Source organism: Opisthocomus hoazin, chromosome 9, assembly GCF_030867145.1.
Source record: "Opisthocomus hoazin isolate bOpiHoa1 chromosome 9, bOpiHoa1.hap1, whole genome shotgun sequence".
In the NCBI taxonomy this organism is placed as follows: domain Eukaryota; kingdom Metazoa; phylum Chordata; class Aves; order Opisthocomiformes; family Opisthocomidae; genus Opisthocomus; species Opisthocomus hoazin.
This window is the reverse complement of record NC_134422.1, coordinates 21,763,732-21,780,491: the sequence shown is the minus strand read 5'-3', so window position 1 is coordinate 21,780,491 and position 16,760 is coordinate 21,763,732. Positions and strand designations below refer to the sequence as shown.

At 39.9% G+C, this 16,760-nt stretch overlaps 2 protein-coding genes across 11 annotated transcripts in view; both read left to right on the top strand.

Annotated features, from left to right (window-relative positions):
• The window catches only part of LOC104328996 (sodium channel protein type 1 subunit alpha), a 110,932-nt gene extending 105,312 nt beyond the window's left edge, over window positions 1-5,620 (top strand). For all 6 annotated transcript variants that reach the window (XM_075431093.1, XM_075431091.1, XM_075431095.1 and 3 more), the window contains 3 exons: window positions 1,458-1,562; window positions 1,731-2,001; window positions 2,356-5,620. In XM_075431093.1, the coding sequence (XP_075287208.1) occupies window positions 1,458-1,562; window positions 1,731-2,001; window positions 2,356-3,524 (1,545 nt within the window). In that variant the 3' untranslated portion in view covers window positions 3,525-5,620. The remainder of the gene's footprint in view (window positions 1-1,457; window positions 1,563-1,730; window positions 2,002-2,355) is intronic.
• A 2,169-nt stretch (window positions 5,621-7,789) lies between these two features.
• The window catches only part of TTC21B (tetratricopeptide repeat domain 21B), a 49,529-nt gene continuing 40,558 nt past the window's right edge, over window positions 7,790-16,760 (top strand). For 3 of the 5 annotated variants that reach the window (XM_075431100.1, XM_075431099.1, XM_009934074.2), the window contains exons 1-5: window positions 7,790-7,866; window positions 8,105-8,234; window positions 9,274-9,384; window positions 10,686-10,852; window positions 13,121-13,243. In XM_075431100.1, the coding sequence (XP_075287215.1) occupies window positions 7,846-7,866; window positions 8,105-8,234; window positions 9,274-9,384; window positions 10,686-10,852; window positions 13,121-13,243 (552 nt within the window). In that variant the 5' untranslated portion in view covers window positions 7,790-7,845. Of the gene's footprint in view, window positions 7,867-8,104; window positions 8,235-9,273; window positions 9,385-10,685; window positions 10,853-12,638; window positions 12,801-13,120; window positions 13,244-16,760 lie in introns of those variants that run through there. The other 2 variants (XM_075431102.1, XM_075431101.1) reach the window with 2 other exon arrangements.

The window sequence follows — 16,760 nt, the reverse complement described above, 5'->3', positions numbered from 1 at the left end:
CCTTCCGTTTTCCGTTAGTATTCCTCAAGTCATCTGTTTTTCCATGCCTAAACTTCATGAAATCTCCTTACATGATCAAACCCCTGATTTAGGCCTCTACATTAAAGCATTCCTAAATCCTTGATTTTTTTCTTCTTGATTTGTAGTGATTCTATCAGCACAAAGAAAATATTCATTATTTCATCACACTACTACAGATGCTGTTTTAATGATCCCAAGTTCTATTTTGTGGCACTGAACTATCTGAAACTATACAGAGCAGGAGTGGTTTGTAATTATCTCAGGGCCCTTTTTCATTGTTTCATAGGGCAGATGTAGATAATCTCACTGGTATAGATTGAGTATCAGATGCTCATCTTCAAAATTATTTTCTGTAAATAGATAAGGTAATGAAAGCTAAAGGACAAAAGTAGGTATGAATTACTAGTTTAATTTTACCTTACTGGATTTCATCACTTTCTTGGGGTTTATGTTACTAATAAGAGATGTTAAGTAAGATTTTTGGAAGTCGTACATGCTAGAGGCTTACAAGTATACGGTGAGGGAGCCTGTCCAGTGTATGGTGCATGCACTCCCATGTCTTCAAGCCTCCTAAACACTCACCCACAAAAGGGCTGCAGCCAGTCCTATCTGTGCATAGACATTCCTGGAATTAGATGTCTGCAAGTATCTTTCATCCAGGAAAAATTCACTTCAAGAGGTATGTGGAGTCTGATGGATTTTCATTCAAGCTATATCTACAAGAAAGTTACTAGGGACAGTGGATTTTGGTTAGGTTGCCATGAAAGACCCATAATTCTCTTTTATCTTCGCTGTCAGACTCCAAAGTTCAGTTCTGGTTTTTGCTAATCAGAACTTCATCGAACATGGAAGCTAATTAAGACACAAGACTTAAAAGAGAGCATTTTGCTGTTAACTATCAAGAGTGCTTCAAACTTCAGCTCAATTTCTCCAGTGTCTGATAATCCATCTTTTCAAAAACCTTGAAGACTTTGAGTCCCAATGCTAATGTTGTGATTGCTAAACTAGAGATACCTAAAGCACTAACAGATTCTTGTACTGAAAGCTTCACTTTGTCTGCTTCCTTTGTTTCAATAAAGTTGCAGTTCAGAAGTGACAGTGCTCAGCAGCCCAGACTATTTGAGCTTATCTCAGATGCCGCTTACTATATCTTTTCCTATAAAAGAGGTACTGAAAAGGAACTTTTGAGTTCCAGAAAAATAACTAAAAAATTGCTGCTTTACTGTTTTTTTGTGAGATGCAGTACTGGATGTCCAGACAACTTCTGGACTAAATGCTTAGATTGCAGACAGCTGCATTTGAAAGCTACAAGTATTTTCCTAATTCAGTCTTCTTGATTTTCATGAACTAAATAAATAAATCACATTTCTCTTTAAGAGTTTTTTCAACACTGCATATAAATGTGATTATAACCAGTTTCCATTTCATGTTTTTACTTTGGAGGTCAAGATATATTTATGACAGAAGAGCAGAAGAAATACTACAATGCAATGAAAAAGCTTGGATCCAAAAAACCACAAAAACCTATACCAAGACCAGGGGTAAAATTATTTATATACATCAGACCAATAGCTATTAACAAACAGCTCAGCTGTGAATGAGATACAGAGAGCAGAAATATGACCATGTGAAAATCATCATTAACTAGTGTATCAGTCAGCAAAAATGGAAAAACACAGTAAAAAAATTATTTTTTCTTTTCTCCTCAGAACAAATTCCAAGGCATGGTCTTTGATTTTGTGACACAGCAAGTATTTGACATCAGCATCATGATTCTTATCTGTCTTAACATGGTTACCATGATGGTAGAAACTGATGACCAGAGTAAAGAAATGGAAAATATTTTATACTGGATAAACTTGGTGTTCATTGTCCTTTTCACTGGAGAATGTGTCCTGAAATTAATTTCTCTTCGCCATTATTATTTCACGATAGGCTGGAACATTTTTGATTTTGTAGTTGTCATTCTCTCAATTGTAGGTAAGTGTTGTTTATTAAACTAAAAAGAGAGTAAAATGAATATAAGAAGAACTTTTACTCAAATACAACTACATGGTTGGCTTTTGCCGTTGCAAGGTTTACAACTAAGTCATGCAACTTTTCATTTTATCTAATAACTTACCTAATCCAACCATCAAAACTGCTATAATCATACAACATATATTGCACCTCCAAATCTTAAGTATAACTGGTATAACAGAAATTATGCAAGTGGAATCTACAGAATATTTTTAATTGCTACACAGAACCACAAACTTTAAAACTATTTTTCTAATCTTCTGCTATGACATGGAGATTAAGTGGTAATGTTGGTTTTGTTTTTTTCTGTTTTAGGTATGTTTTTAGCTGAGATGATTGAAAAGTATTTTGTGTCCCCCACATTATTCAGAGTCATCCGACTTGCCAGAATTGGTCGAATCCTGCGTCTCATTAAAGGCGCTAAGGGAATCCGCACTCTGCTTTTTGCTTTGATGATGTCTCTTCCGGCTTTGTTCAACATCGGCCTGCTGCTGTTCCTGGTCATGTTTATCTATGCGATATTTGGCATGTCCAACTTTGCCTATGTTAAGAGGGAAGCTGGTATAGATGACATGTTCAACTTTGAAACGTTTGGCAACAGCATGATCTGCCTGTTTCAAATTACCACATCTGCTGGCTGGGATGGTTTGCTAGCCCCAATCCTTAACAGTGGGGAGCCAGACTGTGACCCTAACAAAGCTCACCCGGGGAGCTCCGTTAAAGGCGACTGTGGCAACCCTTCCGTTGGGATTTTTTTCTTTGTCAGCTACATTATCATATCATTTCTGGTAGTGGTGAACATGTACATTGCTGTCATTTTGGAGAACTTTGGTGTTGCTACTGAAGAAAGCGCTGAACCCTTGAGCGAGGATGACTTTGAGATGTTCTATGAAGTCTGGGAGAAGTTTGATCCTGACGCAACACAATTCATGGAATTTGAGAAATTGTCTGATTTTGCAGCAGCACTTGACCCTCCTCTTCATCTACCCAAACCAAACAAAGTCCAGCTCATTGCAATGGATCTGCCCATGGTAAGCGGTGACAGAATTCACTGCCTTGACATCTTGTTTGCTTTCACAAAGCGTGTTTTGGGGGAGAGTGGGGAGATGGATGCCCTCAGAATACAGATGGAAGATCGATTTATGGCAGCCAATCCATCTAAAGCTTCTTATGAACCAATTACAACCACATTAAAGCGAAAACAGGAGGAGGTATCTGCTGTCATTATTCAACGGGCTTATAGACGTCACCTTTTAAAACGAACAGTAAAACAAGCTTCCTTTATCTATAACAAAAACAAAATGGAAGGAGGGGCTGGTCAGGGTATGGAAGATGAAATCCTTATTGACAAGTTAAATGAAAACTCATTTACAGAGAAAACTGATAAAACCGCATCAACAGCAGTTTGTCCACCTTCCTATGATCGTGTAACAAGGCCAGTCAAAGGAAAGCATGAAAAGGAAGATAAAGATGTTCAGAAATAAAAGCCAATAGTAAGCAAAATCATCTATGTGCAAAATAGTTCATAGCCTGTAAGGATCGTGTGTTTGTGTCAACAGGACTCCTGCTGGAGGTCTATGCCAAACTGACAATTTTTACAAATATACTGTACATTAAAGGTCAGTGCCTATTAAAAGACAGTGACCCCTCGTCAGTGACTGTGACTGTGATATGGGGAAGCAACCATGACAGGAGGTTACTGTTCTCACTACCAGCTGACACTGCTGAAGAGGAGAGAAAAAATGGCTACTCAGACTGTAGGGACCAGTCAAAGGGGTGGAAACCAAGTATTTGTGTGTTTAGCATAAAACAATACGGTAACTGTATCCACTGTTTGCATTTCAACTGCCACATATGTCATATTTTTACAAAATCTGTGTTGGTGGTTTCATCTTATTTTTATTCATATGTTGTTTATTCTATGTGACTATTTTTATAACTGGGGCTTCTGTTGGGGAAGGGGATGAAGTACACCTTTACAGATACAAGGGCCAGGTATTCTATTATATGACTAATATACACACAGAAATGACTTGCATGAAGGCATGCTGCACTTCTAGATCATGCATGAAAATAACATTAAGTCACAAAGAACAAAAGATTTCTTTTAGCGCAGTGTTTTTGGAAAGGAATAACAGATTTTGAGGTGCTTAATTAATGTATTCATGTTGCATCACATCCAAACAAGTCTTGGTATGCCTGTAAAGTCCCCTGTAACTCACAAGCACAGTAGCAATGGATTGTTTTTCGCATAGACCATTAAGTTTCAGAAAGTGCAAACTTCTTTCTAGGTCTGGAGTCACACATTTTGTCTTTGACAACTGTCTTTCTGCATACAGATACTAAATGAATCTGCCTCAGCCCTCCAAATTGATCCAAAAGAGCCCTTTCTAAAGTTGTTCTGCTTTATCCTGCAGTATTGTTTAGCCATCTTCAGCTCTCAGTAAGGTTGATGTTGTTGTACATGTTAATGAAAAGTCCTCTGCTATGTAAATAGTAATTTTTAACCTGTGGTGCATGTTTGAGCAAAAAGATAATGACCTAAGCACATTTATTGCATCAAATATGTACCACAATAAGTGCAGCGTGCAAGCGTTCAACAGGTAAAATTATGTATTATCTACCATTATAGATAGTTTGGATGCTATCAGTGCATGTTTATATTGCCTATGCTGCTGTTCCTTTGACTGTCTGGGATTCTTAAATATGGGAAGCCATACATCAAAGATAAATGAAATAAACTACTCAACAAGACCTCATTCCTCCATACCATTAAGCAATATTTTGCAGCTATTTAGAGGCTTATTTATTTTACGTTTTTGAATTTTCAGTGAAAAGCATATAGTGTATATGCGAACTGTACAGACATGTTGAAAACTACTAAACCTGTTGAAAATAATGTTAGAAATTTATATGCAAATATAAATACTGTAAAAATAATTTTATTTTATTTTTCAGCATTATGTACATAAAACACGAACTGAATTTTATCTTCAGGTTGATGTCACACCATTTTTATTACTTTCTGTCCATAGCAATTTTTCACAGAAGAACTCCAGGAAACGTGATATAACTAAGAGAATGGATAGCTGTAGGTTCTCATTTTTTTACAATATTTGCAAACATGTCAATACTGTCTGCGAAATAAGTTCATAATTTGCTTCTAAATATCTAAGTTTTTTTGCAGTTGGGAAATGATGTAAAGTTCAAATTGAATGTCAAAGCAGTGCCTGAATCATAAGTTTTCAGATACAACCTTCCTTTCACAGAATCCTTAATTTTTTCTCATATTTACTCACTAATTTTTTTTTTATTCATGCTGCACTAGAACAGTTCTGAATTTTATCTTGGATCCACAATATTTTTTCACAAAGAGAAAGTAGCAAAATTGTATAATCCAACACATCAAGACATTATATGTTTCTTACACAGGAAAATTAAATATAGATTACTTTTACTAAAATTATTGACTAATAATGTATTAGTGAACTGCATGCAGGAAAATGCTGCTATTACCCTAACTGATGCTAAATAACATTATTAATGCGCCGAAATAATAAAGATTACATTTTTTATTGTATGTCCCTTTTGTCTTTATTATCTGACATTAACACAGAAAAGGTATGCTTCTAAAACCACAGAATGAGAGGATAGTGAAAACCTTTACAACCAGCTATACTGTTCTTCCACGTAAGCAAATCCTTGGGACTTGATTGCTAGTCACCAGCCATGAATTTCTAATTCAATGCATGTCAGACACTGAGCATGACCATTCTGCATGTGTCAGCAGTGCTGCCCTGAGGAACTTCATGAGTTCGTGCAGCAGCTCCATGCAGTGGGATACTCGACCATCGAATAGCAGAGCTGCCCAGAGTGTGACTCAGGAGGCTCAGAGCATTTACAGGAATGAGAACTGAACATTCATTCTTGTGTTTACAAAGACAGAGGATTGAAAATAGTACTAGATACATGACATTCCCCCATTTGGATTCCGAGAACCGGTTTGTTCTTGCTAGTTAGTATTCACAAGTAGGCTACAGAACATCTCATATTCAAGTGCATTGCCGGAAAAGGTGAACTGGCGTCGAAGTGAATAACCATTGGCCTTCTCCTTGGGAATTTTTAAGACACTCTCTGGAAGCACCATGATCTGAGAAACTGTCATTTGTGGATACTGACATGGAAAAATGCTAATGCAGCTGGAAAGTGGGCCTGTTGGTTGTTGCTTCAGTGAATTTCTGAAACTGCATTCCTCTACTATTTCCAATTAAAACCCTCAGAGGTGAATACTGAACTTAGTATAAAGCCAGTTTATGGGCAACTGTATTCCATATGCTTGCTCAGTTGGTAATACAGGAATAAAATTTCATAGCATCTTCCCTGAAATTCATCACAAATCTTTTGAGGGAGGAAAATGTTTCTCCGTCAAATTGTTCTGAAATTTATCATGTAAAAAAAGTCTAAAACTTTGACAGAAAAGCATACATATCAGAATGAAAAGATGGGTGTTTTCAGATTAATATGTAGACAAAATATGTCTTAAAAGGTTACCTTAAAAAGTATGTAAATTGTCCATAGAAAGAATAAGCCTGCTTCAAAAATAAGGTAGTAAATCGAATAATATTTTCTAATATTCTATACACAGCTTTCTAAACTTTGCTTTCTCTCGAGGCAATAGCTTTTAAGAGAAATGAGAATTATGCCACTGTCACAGCAGATCACAGGTCACGGCCGCGCAAAAATACTTGCTTCTCCTACCTATTTTAGGTTTCCAGCAGCCGAAATGTTACTTCAGAACAAGTAGAGCGTCACTTAAACCTAACAGGAATTTCTGAGGATCGTCCTGGCCAGCCAGGCAAACCGAACACGCTCACATATTGCTGCTTTGGCACCTCCTGACGCTGGGGATGGGAAGCGTGCGACAGGGCAGTGCCACGTCTGATCAGTTTGTTAGGAAGGCTTACTCTGTGCGCTCTCCTCTGGAGGAATCGGCTTCAGCTACGAATTCAGTGGAAGATAGGTTCGCCTCCTTGTAGTAAATGGCATTAGTCGACGGTTTCCATGTCGGACAGGCAGCACACCCTTTCTAAAGCAGCGTTGTTTAGCAACGTCTGTTTGTTTCTGGTATCTAGAAACGGTGACTGAGGGTGCCTTCCCCTCCAAGGGAAAAGCTGGATTTTCTTAGTCTTTGCAACTCTGTAATTCCCTAGAAGGAAAAGAAGGGGGGGAAGGGGGGGGGGGGCGGGTGGAGAGAGAACTTTGTGTATTTCATTTTACCCCATTGCGATTTCGTTTCTGCAGAGAAGCTTCACATAACTTGAAGTGCTCAGTATTGAGATACATTATGAAACATAGGGAGTGTGGGCCGCTTAGTCGTATGTCCGGCCGAAAAAAGCAAGAAAATAAACAAATTATCGAAGTTTTCCGTCCAGCATTCAGGCAGTGACACAGTAACCGCCGCAGGCGCTCCTGAGGGACGGCCGGCGAGCCCTCCCACCCCCGCCAACAGGGGGCGCCGCACCCCCAAACAGCACCGCCCGCCAAGGCGTGTTCAAACCCCTCTGCCTCGCACCCAATAGCTAGGGACCTCCCGCCCGGGTGGTCCCGCCCCCATCTCCCGAGAGCCCAATGGGCCGCCAGACGCGTTCCGGCGTTTCCCACAAGTTTTTCTTCCCGTATCTCTCCCGCCTCCTTTTCCTCCAAGCCAATAGCAGTGGGCCCTCCTACTCGCCAGCCAATGGCAGCGTGCTGCCAGGCTCTCCGCGCCCTTCCGGAGGCCGCCCTTAGCGGCGCTGGGTAGCAACAATGGACGCCGAGGTGCAACAGGTGAGCGCTGACGCCGTACGGGCCGGGGCCGGGGCCGGGGCCGGGGCTTCGGCTTCGGCTTCTCCACCGGGGCCACAGGGAGGGCGGCGCGCCGTGGGAGGGGGCGGCGGAGCCTCGGCAGGAGGGCGGGCGGGCGGGCGGCCAGCCAGCCGGGGCCGGTCCGGGGTGGCCGGCGTGGTCTCCTGCCGTCCCGGGGTGAAGCGTTTGCACAAGTGAACGGAGGCCGGCTCTCCCGCAGGCCCTGCTCAATTATTACTGCCAGGAAGGCTTCTTCCACCACGTCCGGGCTGCGGCGGATGAGGCGCTGGGGCGGCTGGGCGGAGATCCGGTGTTTCTCTTCTACCGGGCCTACGGTGCCCTGAGGGCAGGTAACGGGAGCTGGGTGTTTTGTCCTGTCTCTCTGTCGCTTTCCTGAAACGCTGGCCTTCCTTGCGTCACAAATTCAGTCTTTAGTCTACTACACAGAAAGACAGCAATGTAACGAAGTCAGAAGGTTTACCGTGTTGAGACGAGTACCAGTGTTTCATGATCTGTCACCCCTGCCCCCTCCGGTTTGAATCAAACTGACTAGACCACATAGTGCTGAAGTGAGAAATAATGAGTATCTCCATTTTTTTTTTCTTAAATGGTTACATGAACGTGAGTCAGGTAAATGGGTTCCTTGGAGGGAATTTGAGCCCCGCCCAAATGCCTGTTGCATTGTATCACAAAGATAAATTTGCTTATTCCAGCTGATATAGCTTCCCTTCATTGCAGCTGTATCTATCTTTGTTGTATCCATCTGCCTTGGAGGCACTGACAGCTAATACCTATTGGGACGATTTGAACTGTTTTAAGAAGCTTATTTAGCTAAATCCGTATTTCAGGGATGTCACAGAATACTAACAAGTAACCCAAAGTGGGGGAGGGCTGTGGCAGGGGGCTGAGGAAGGACGCAGAATTTTGAGGTGGTGTATCTGTTCCCAAAATCCCTGACTTTTTTGTTTGTTTTGCAATCATACATTCCTATTTTTGAATATGTTGTTTCTTCTATTGATGTTCAAAAGATTCACACTAACAAGACAAAAATCCTGGCTATATAAAGAAAGAGGAGCAAAAAAAAGCTGGTCGATGTGCTGTATAAAACAAATAATAAAGATGATTTTCATCTTTGTGGCAGTTGGCAGAGCTAGAGCTCCTTTCAAGTTCTCTGCATTGAGATGCTTTTTTCTTTCTTGTGTCTGTTTGAAAGATTTGTACAAACAAGTGAAAATGGATGTGTGAATAATGAAGAAAGTTATGAAGAAAGTGTTATCAAAAACATAGAAGAAAAAATTGAGGGAAAAATTGAAGTCAGATTGAGGTTTTGATGCTGATATTCTCGGTCTTGAAAAACGCTATAGCTTATTCTGTGCTTGTTTTCACAAGGTGACATCCAAGAGGGTATTCGACAGTTGGAGTCTATTAAACACAAACAGGAGGTGTCACTTTGTACAATGTTGGCTCTGATTTATGCCCATAAAAAGAGCCCTAATCCAGGTACGCTCATTAAGACAATACTACTTCATGTTTTAAAACAGCTTTGTGTGATGATCTGAGAGTTGTAGACTGATTCTGCCTAATTTAAAAAGGTATACTCCAGCTTTGCATTTGGCATAGTATCTAGTACTGAATTGAGTTACGCATATCGAGATTGTAAACAAAAATACCAAAACACGAAACTGTGAAGAGTATGACTAAATGCTAAAATAAAACACTTAAAAAAACAACCAGCCAAACAAAAACCCCTCTGATTTATCTACTGTGATGAGTAATTTTTTTTTGAAAAAAACCCCTTGAATCAAGCTTCCTGTGACTGTCATTCGCTCTTGTCTGATATCAGTACGTTTGAGCAGAACTGCAGTTTAAGAAGTCATTAAAGCCACATCATCTCTATCTTTCCAGTTACCCTGACTTTACAAATGGAGAAAAGAGTTATGTGAACACTGGTATTCCTTTCTCCAATCTAAAAAGTGGCATTGTTTTGCTAAGAATTATTTTGTCAAAAACACAGTAGGTTTATTAGGTAAACTGAGTTGTCATTAAACTAGTGCTGTGGTATCTTCCTGACTGTGCAGGTTTATAACTGTTACTGACAATTTTGTTAAGCAGTATGGTGTAAAAGAGCTGTTTACGAGTGACATCACTCTTATTTGAATCCCTGAGGATTAATACTGTAGGGCAGCAAAGTTATCATGCGTTTCAAGACTCTCTGAGAAAGTCATGGCAGCAACAGTGAGACATTTGATTTTAATGGCTCCTAACAAAGGACCAGAAATTAATGTGGGTAGAAGAAAATATTTGGCAGTAAGTCCCACACGCCAAATGAAATTTGTTTGTGGGATTAACCTGATGAGAGCAACTGACAGTAACGAGGATGTGAGAAAATGAGCTTTAGTGGTAAGAAACATATCATGCATTTTCCAGGGATTCTGGAGCTAAATCATCTTGTGTTCAGCATTTTAGGGCTGCTCTACAGTTACCTGTTTACTTACATGGCAGGCAATGGTATAAATGTGAACCTTATTGTCAAGTTTCCGTTGCTATGGTGGAAGTCGCAGCTACAAATATAAGGTTTAACAAATAGTGAGATTCTTGCAGAAATTACTGTGTTGATGGGAACACTCTTCTGGCTTTTATGTCTGTACCTGATAAATATTTTTAATTGGGAGGGACTGCCTCTGTTTATCAATGTATAATGCAGAAAACAATGTTTGCTTTGAAAGCCCTTGGCTTATGTGCTGCTCTTCTGTAATATTTTGAGATACTATCAACAAAAGCTCTGAACAAAACCTTTTCAGATCGAGATGCTATTCTAGAGCTGGATGCAAAAATGAAGGAACAGCGTAAAACAGCAGGACAGCAGGCTCTATACTTCGCTGGGTTATTTTTGTGGCATCTTGGTCGTGAGGACAAAGCCCGTGAATATGTTGATAGAATGATCAAAGTTTCTGGTGGTGGTAAAGAGGTAACTTTTTTTCTGACATAAGATAGTAATAGGACCATATATGCTGTGAAGCAAGACTTACTGCGCCAGTGCTATTTAGAGCTTTCCTTTAACTGTTTTGTGTTCTAATACCTTCTTTCTTAATGTCATTAATTAATTTGACAGGGCTGAGTAGAATTCCCATAATGATGTTTTTTTTGTCCACTAAGTATTTATTTTCACTTAATAAATGAGTGATCTGCATCGACCAATGGAAATAATATGTAGTTATGCTGATTTTGCTACGTGATACTGGGCATCATAATCCTTAGCAAAAAAATAAATGTGGTAGTCTCACTAGAGGAAGACATCTGTTTTGAATCTGAAGATTCAAAAATGCCGAGAGGATCAGGGTTTTAAATTTTCGGCTGTTGTTAAAGGCAAAATTTGCCTACGGTTTTACTGAATGTAATTTATTTTAAAATCTGTGTAATTGTTATATGTAACAATGTGTTGTGCATTTATATACAGACATCAAAATTGACTAGAATCTTTAAAGAGGTTTGTGAAAAGTTACTGTGTGTTTTGCGGTTTGTTTTTTTTTTTAAAGGAGGTATCAGCTTCAATTCAAGGAGAGAAAAAAGAAAACATTCTTTTTTTGTAGTCGGACATCTTCAAGGCAAAGCTGTTAAAATTGAATGCATAATTGTTCTCTTGTGACACTAGTATTAAATACAGATGTTATTTCTGAATTGTTCCTCTGGTTCAGTACATTGCTCAATTTGTAATCTACAGTTTTATGGTTTATATGATACTGTGTATTAGAAATCTGCAAGTATTCTAAACATCAATTTCTGAAATTAGATAATAAACTTAAGTAATGGTTTAGCCTTTGAACTATTGCTGATTATTAATTAAAATTGGTCGTTATTTTTAATTACTGGCTAATTTCTACTAATGAAGAAATAATTAAGGACATCACAAAGCATTAATGTGTTAATTTCTAAAAAGAGTAAGGATATGTTATTTTGGTAAACTAGGAGTATTTATGACTGCTTATTGAATCCATAGTAGTTGGGTTTTGTTTGTTTTTTTTTTTGTTGTTGTTGTTTTGTTGTTTTGGTATTTTTAAGAGACACTATTTGGGAATGTTGCTTAGTAGGAAATATTTCAAGTTGAAGTATTTAATGGAGTTGAAACTTTTGTTGGAGGGACATGCACATACTTAAAAATGTACATTAGCATTTAAATATATGGAAAACAAATAGTTTTCATTTTTACTGAGTTCACTTATTCTTATCCCTTTTCCTAGTTTGACAATACAAAGTTATGTATACTTCACGTTTTTGGGGAGGTTGTTAGGGGTGCTTGAACTTAGAGTAACTTATCAAAATGAACTGTATATACTAAACAAATCAAATTTCACTATGTACTCCATATATCTCCCATTTTTTTTAAATGCTTGAGTATATGGATTTCAGCCACTTTCGTTACGTAAAAAAATCATGACCCTGACTATTAGCAATTCCAAAATCTGGCTCTTCTACTAACCTTTGAGTTTTAAATACGTGACTCACTTCTTTAAGTTCATGCTACAGAAGAGCTAGTGATATTTTATAGTTTAAATTTTTGTTTTGATGGTGATTATAATTTGCTTAAATAATCCAGTACTTCAAATTAGATTTGATTTACTTAAGCTGTAATTAAATGTCTGGAACACATAAGAGGAATAAAATTAATTGATTATGAGTAATAATTCCTTCAATGAAAAGAAACATTTCACCTTTTAAGTTAAAAAGTAGTATTTTATTATTATTATTATTTTATAGTACTCTTGGGGATTTGGGAAATATCAGATCTTTGCCCTTCTTGCACAGGTTTTTCTTTTTAATCAGACAAGTGAAAAACAAGTTTCTCTCCTTTTTCAGGACCATGCATGTTTCTCAGTCTCTCATATAAAGAAAATCTTCAGAAAATATTCTGCAGCAATGTTAGTAGAAAATATTCTTACTATCTTATGCGATCACTTCTGGAAGGTTTTGTTCTGTTGGTGAACATGTTAGACTAGTTCAGTGCCATTGTTTTTATTTTAATCCTATAAGTAAATAAACTGATTAATGCTGGAATGAATTAATATTGTTTTAGGTTATGCTGCAGACTGGTTATAATTTCAAATATATTTTTAAATAGTTAAAAATAGAAACTTTAAGTTCTATTTTATTTTTAGGTTATTTCTACTTATTACTGTATCTAGTATACTTTTTTTACTAAATAGTTAATGAAGAATTCCCATTTATATTCCGTTCACAGGGACTGATTTTGAAAGCATGGCTTGATCTTACCTGTGGGAAAGAAACTCACATTAAAAAAGCTGTGAAATACTTTGATGAAGCGCTGCAGGAAGGCAATGATGTTTTTGCTCTGCTTGGTAAAGTAAGTTTACTTCATGATTTTAACACTTCGTAAATGTTGTATTAGTCTTATAGAGTCATTAGAGAGATGCTGAGAAGAGCTGTCTGTGATAAATGAGCTTGTCCAAGGAGTAGAAATATAGCTCAGTCATACTCTTTTTGTTCAGAGGAAAAGACTAGGTTTTAGCAGAAATGAAGTTTGAATTTATTTTGAAATTGTTTAAGGAATATGGAACAGTTATCACACAAATTGATTGATTACTAGCACAATAAAAATATACTGATACTTCTCTTTCCTGTGGTGGACAGCCCATTTTAAGTAGTTTGTAGTCAATTTTAGTGAGTAGCCAAGGTTCATAAGACTGCTTACTTTCTTTGTAGATTAAGGCAAAGGGGCATGCCTGTGTTGCAGCAATGGTGTGCTGCATCTGTTACCATATACATAATTGTGATGTTATGGGATGTTCTTGTTTTATTATCACATTTCTTTAGTATAAAACATTGCTGCAGTAGGATATTGCTTCACTAAATACAATTTCCACCTTTTTTTTTTAATTAATTGGAGCTAGTAACAATTTCTTCCTGCATGTTTGTATTTCTAAGTATGTTAAAATGATGCACTTTTTTTTGAATAAACTTAATTACCAGATGATACTTTACATTGGTGTCTAATGGACTCTAAAAATGAAAGGTATAGATTAAATACAATCAATCTAAATGTGTATTGAGGTTATGATTTTACTATGTACACAAGAAAAAACTCGTTTTATTCATGTATTTATATGTAAGATATGAGGTTTCAAATCACCTGACCGTGTGGAAGTATGTGTGATTTCTTCCTCTTTGCACAGAACATGTATCCACATTACAGAATTGCTGTGTGCCATTGCACAAAGAGTAGAATCATAGACTGGTTTAGGTTGGAAGGGACTTTAAAGATTGTCCAGTTCCAACCCCCCCTGCCATGGGCAGGGACACCTTCCACTAGAGCAGGTTGCTCAAAGCCCCATCCAGACTGGCCTTGAACACTTCCAGGGAGGGGACAGCCACAGCTTCTCTGGGCAATATGTGCCAGTGCTTCACCACCCTCATAGTAAAAAAACTTCTTCCTTACGTCTAATCTAAATCTGCCCTCTTTTAGTTTAGAGCCATCACCCTTCATCCTATCACAACAGGCCCTGCTAAAAAGTCCCTTTCCAGCTTTCTTGCAGGCCCCCTTCAGGTACTGGAAGGCTGCTATGAGGTCTCCTGGGAGCCTTCTCTTATCCAGGCTGAACAGCCCCAAATCTCTCAGCCTCTCCTCACAGGGGAGGTGTTCCATCCTTCTGATAATTTTTGTGGCCCTCCTCTGGACCTGCTCCAACAGCTGGATGTTTTTCCTGTGCTGATGACTCCAGAGCTGGATGCAGGACTGCAGGTGGGGTCTCAGCAGAGCGGAGTAGAGGGGCAGAATCACCTCCCTCGACCTGCTGGCCATGCTGCCTTTGATGCAGCCCAGGATATGGTTGGCTTTCTGGGCTGTGATTGCTGGGTTGTGCTGAGCTTCTTGTCAGCCAGCACCCCCAAGCCCTTCTCCTTGGGACCGCTCTCAGTTCATTATCTGCCCAGCCCGTATTTGTGCTTGGGATTGCCCTGACCCAAGTGCAGGACCTTGCACTTGACCTTGTTGAACTTCATGAGGTTCACATGGGCCCACCTCTGAAGCCTGCCCTGGTCCCTCTGGATGGCATCCCTTCCCTCCAGTGTGTCAACGACACCACACAGCTTGATGTCGTTGGCAGACTTGCTGAGGGTGCACTCAGTGCCCGTGTCCATGTTGCCGACAAAGGTATTGAACAGCGCTGGTCCCCATACTGACCCCTGAGGAACACCACTCATCACTGGTCTCTACTTGGACATTGAGCCATTGACCACAACTCTTTGAGCGTGACCATCCAGCCAATTCCTTATCCACAGAGTGGTCCATCCATTGAATCCATGTCTCTCCAATTTAGAGACAAAGGATGTTGTGCAGGAAAATGCCACATGCTTTGCTCAAGTCCAGGTAGATCACAGAATCACAGAATGTTCGGGGTTGGAAGGGACCTCTGTGGGTCATCCAGTCCAACCCTCCCGCCGAAGTAGGGTGACCTACAGCAGACCGCAGAGGACCTTGTCCAGGCAGGTCTTGAATATCTCCAGAGAAGGAGACTCCACCACCTCCCTGGGCAGCCTGTTCCAGTGCTCCAGCACCCTCAGAGTGAAGAAATTCTTCCTTATGTTCAGACGGAGCTTCCTGTGCTTCAGTTTGTGCCCGTTGCCCCTTGTCCTGTCGCTGGGCACCACTGAAAAGAGCTTGGCCCCATCCTCCTGACACCCACCCTTGAGATATTTGTAAGCATTTATAAGGTCCCCTCTCAGCCGTCTCTTCTTCAGGCTGAACAAGCCCAGCTCCCTCAGCCTCTACTCGTAGCAGAGATGTTCCAGTCCCCTCACCATCCTCGTAGCCCTCCGCTGGACTCTCTCCAGTAGCTCCTCATCTTTCTTGAACTGGGGAGCCCAGAACTGCACACAGTACTCCAGATGAGGCCTCACTAGGGCAGAGTAGAGGGGAAGGAGAACCTCCCTCGACCTACTGTCCACACTCTTCCTAATGCACCCCAGGATGCCATTGGCCTTCTTGGCAGCCAGGGCACACTGCTGGCTCATGGTTAACCTGTCGTCCACCAGGACACCCAGGTCCCTCTCCACAGAGCTGCTCTCCAGCAGGTCCACCCCAAGCCTGTACTGATGCATGGGGTTGTTCCTCCCCAGGTGCAGGACCCTGCACTTGCCCGTGTTGAACCTCATCAGGTTCCTCTCTGCCCAACTTTCCAGCCTATCCAGGTCACGCTGAATGGCAGCACAGCCTTCCGGTGTATCTGCCACACCTCCCAGTTTGGTGTCATCAGCAAACATGCTGAGGGTACATTCTAACTCTTCATCCAGGTCACTGATGAAGAAGTTAATGTTTCACTTGCCATTCCCTTATCAACCAATGCAGTAGCCCTGTCGTAGAAGGCCACCAAATTTGTCAGGCAGGATTTGCCCTTAGTGAAGCCATGTTGGCTGTCACCAGTCACCTCCTTATTTTCCGTGTGCCTTAGCACAGTTTCCAGGGGGATCTGCTCCATGGACTTGCAAGGCACAGAAGTGAGACTGACTGGCCTGTAGTTCCCCGAGTCTTCCTTTTTACCCTTTTAGTAGTAGTTGTTAAACACTGTAGTGTGATCATCTATGGACATTATGAACACTCTTTTTGAATTATCATTAGTCTGTTTCAATTGTTCATTTTGATTAAATTTCATTAAGGGAGTGGCACGAATTGTTTTCTTCACAGATTTTTTGTTGTTGTTTTGGAGTATACTACTTGTTTATATTGTGGATATTGTTACTCATTAATATAATGTTTGTTTAATATTCTAAAGCTAATGCAGAAAATATTGTTCAATTAAAATAAGAAAATGAAAGTTCAGGAGAGTGTACACAATAGTATTTGGTTAGGCATATTGTTCAGTTGT